The 3,345-nt window shown below is 56.2% G+C and overlaps 1 protein-coding gene across 1 annotated transcript; it reads right to left on the minus strand.

The window, feature by feature from the left end:
• Positions 1 to 680: 680 nt before the first annotated feature.
• On the minus strand, positions 681 to 1,325 carry CDC42EP2 (CDC42 effector protein 2). Its single transcript, XM_007944777.1, has one exon. The coding sequence runs from the start codon at positions 1,323 to 1,325 to the stop codon at positions 681 to 683; it is 645 nt and encodes a 214-aa protein (XP_007942968.1).
• Positions 1,326 to 3,345: the final 2,020 nt, after the last annotated feature.

Raw genomic sequence — 3,345 nt, forward strand, 5'->3', positions numbered from 1 at the left:
CTGTTCCTGCTCAATTCTCAGTACAGGTGCAAATCGGTCTTCCTAAGGGCATGGCCTGCCCCCCCCCCCGACACACACACATACACAGAGGCCTCTGGGACCAGGGTCTCCCCCAGGGTGAGCTCACAGCTCAGAGAGGCTGGCCCAGCTTCAGGAAGGAACCTGAGACAGACGGACAAGGAGCAGAGCCACCAGCAACAGCAGGTTTTATTGCAACCACAGTCCCCCAGTCACATGGGAGAGGGGTCCAGGCGGGACACCTGTGGTCCCGGGTGTGAGGCCCCTGCCCAAGACCTGAAGCCAAAGGTCTGGAACCTCCAGCTGGCTGAGCCCTGCCTCTTTCCTCACCCTGCCCCCAGTCAAGGCATCTGAGGGACAGGGCCGAGTCAGGAGGGAGAGAGATGGGGAGCCCACATCACCCAGGGGTCTGAGAAGGAGGAGCCGTTGGCCATGGGGCTCAGGGCTCTTTGGGCTGATGCCTCCTGCCTTTGTCCTTGGTGGGCTGTTAGGAGGAAGCCATGCGGTGTCCTATGCCCACAAGTTGAAGATGGAGGGAAGGAAACAAAGGCCCCAAATGAGAATCCATGACTGCAGCCACACAGCTGGGACCTGGGCTCTGCCTTCCAGGCCAGAGCTGTGGCCACACACTGCCCCATGTCCACCCCGCCTGGCCCCAGGTGCTATGTGGGGATCTGCATGTGGCCCAGGTCCTGGTCCATGATCTGGAGGACGTCGTCCAGGATGGAAGGCCCCAGATCCACGTGCAGGGAGAGCAGGGAACTGCCATGCGACAGGAAGGGCTCCTCAGCCCCCGCCTGGGGGGTCAGCCCGTTGTGGGCGGGACTGGCTTCCAGAGTCCTCCAGATGTCCATGTCCCCTGCCTCCTGGGGAGAGGGTTGCGGGGAGGGCTGAGGGGTCTCCAGGTGCAGCCGGGGGGGTTTGGGTGGGGCCTGGGCAGGAGGCAGGGTGAGGGCCTGGGGCCCACCGATGACCGGGAGGGAGATGGCGTTCTTGAGTAGTGGGGATGGCCCGTCGGGGAGCTCCCGCCCACACACCGTGGCGGTGCGCGTGAACTGGAAGGGGAGGTCCAAGGGGCCATCCTCTTCGGCCCCCTCAGCCACCGTCCCCGGCAGGAGGTGGAGCTTGCCCTGCAGGAAGGAGATGTCACCGAAGGTGTCACCGCCGCCACCGCTGCCAATGTGAATGGTGTGCCGGAAGTCCCCCAGCGGCGGGCTGATCATGTCCGAGGACAGCAGGTCCCGCAGCTTCTCCTTCTTGCCCTTGCGGCTGCCGCGCTTCAGATAGATGGGCACCTTGGTGGACATGGTGACCTCACCGCCGGGCCTGCTGCTGAGACCGGGGCCTCGTGCTGTGGTTCACCACCCTCCACCGGAACCCAGCTCCAGGCCGGGATGTCAGGTTCCGGAACTTGCCAAAGGGCTGAGGGACTAAGGTGTGGGGTTTGACCTGAGCTGGTCCAAAGAATTAGACAAAGGAAGATCAGAGATCAACTTTGAAGTCGGAGGGTTGAGGTGACAAAACTCCTTTCTCCCAATAGGGTTGAAAACTGGTTCCTGGAAACTAGCAGCAGAAAGGTGGGAAGTCTTGTAGGCAGCGATGTTCCTTGATCTCGTTCCCTGCAATTCCTCCTTGGTTCAGGGCTGAGGAGCTGCTGTGCTCTGAAACACCAAGGGGAAAAGTCAGAGACTGCAGCGTAAAGGTAGCGGGAGCCATCTAGTTCCTGCGAACCCCACAAATCAGCCACGGAAGCCTGTGTGGGGCCACGCTTCTGGGGAAGACACCTCTCCTCACTCACAGACCCCCCGCAGCCGAGGGTCCGGATCACCATCACAGACCCCCTCCCTCGGCAACTGGGGAAACTGAGCCTTGGGCACAGAGTTTCAGGCCAAAGTCACACACAAGGTCCTGGCTTACATCCCTGCCTGGTCTGGCCCCCTAGGCTGACCTCCCTGCACATCAGCTGTGTCCCACAATGTGCCTTGTCTCTTGTCCCTCACTGACCGAGGATATAGATCTTGTCACCATTTTCTCCCACCTACACCAGGAGCTCTGGTGGCGTTGTGCCTAAGGCATTTGACTGCTAACCAGGAAGGTTGGCAGTTCAAACCCACCAACCACTCAGAAGGTTGGGCAATTTCCTTCCGTAGTGATACTGCCTCGGAAACTCAAGGAGGGGTCGCTATGAGTCGACTGGGCACCAGTGGGTAGATTTGGTGCAGGGCTAGACATACAGCAGGTACTTAACAAACACCGGAGTTTCTTTTCTCCTCCAGGTTAGGAGTTCCTTGAGGGAGAGGCAGAGTCTAATTGGTTTCCTCCCTTTCCCCTGCCCTGCCTCTAAGGGGAAAGTGCAGTGGACAGAGAAGAGATAGGTTGGTAGCTGGGCTCTGTCTGTGCCTGGCCACGCTCCTTGAAAATAACCAAAAACCAAACCAAACTCACTGCCATCGAGTCGATTCCAACTCACTGTTTCTGAGGTGGTAAGACTTAACAGGAGTCGATTGTTCCATCTTCCTTCCACGGAGCAGCTGGGGGGTTTGAACCACCAACTTCAGGTTAGCAGTCAAGTCCCTTAGCCACTGCATCCAGAGCTCCTCACATCTCACTGAGTCACCACCACCACTCACGCCCATTTAGAAGTCAGAGCTGAAGACTTTCTGGAGAGATTCCCACAAGGTACCGTAGAGGGTTGGAAGCCAAATGGGAAATGTAGATGGTCCCATCGACTTAAAGCACCCCACTCCTCCCCACTTCTCCAAAAACGCACGTGCATCTACCTACCTACCTACTACCTACCTACCTAGATGGGTCTGTGGGTTTATACTTACGTAAGAACAGAGGAGAATCTGGAGGCCAGTATAACTAGGTTGTCATGTAGGCTACCTAGACTGGGGTGGGGGTTCACCATGGGGGAGGAAAGGTATCCTCAATAAAAATGATCTTTGATCCATCATCGTACATGACATGTGCATGGTATCTATTTCATCTGTCTGTATATATAAAATTAAAGGATGGCCAGCAGTCTGTTGATGGTGTTTTTTTTTCTTTTTTTTTTTAATTGGAAATATATATGTAACGGCAAATATATTTGAGAAAAAACACTCAGCACTTCAATAATCTTCATATGTATACCTCAGTGACATCATGTTTATCATGTTGTCCAACTATTGTTGTTAAGTGCCGTCGAGTCATTTCCGACTCATAGCGACCCCATGCACAGCAGAACGAAACACTGCCCGATTCCGCGCCAGCCCCACAATCCCTGCTATACTTGAGCCCATCATCGCAGCCACCGTATCAATCCATCTCGTTGAAGGCCTCCCC

Source organism: Orycteropus afer, unplaced genomic scaffold, assembly GCF_000298275.1.
Source record: "Orycteropus afer afer isolate SDZICR_OR568_19922 unplaced genomic scaffold, OryAfe1.0 scaffold00130, whole genome shotgun sequence".
NCBI classification, from domain to species: Eukaryota; Metazoa; Chordata; class Mammalia; order Tubulidentata; family Orycteropodidae; genus Orycteropus; species Orycteropus afer.

What these genes read in the sequence shown, in the direction of transcription:
- CDC42EP2 (XM_007944777.1), bottom strand. Translation starts at nt 1,325, where the DNA reads ATGTCCACCAAGGTGCCCATCTATCTGAAGCGCGGCAGCCGCAAGGGC.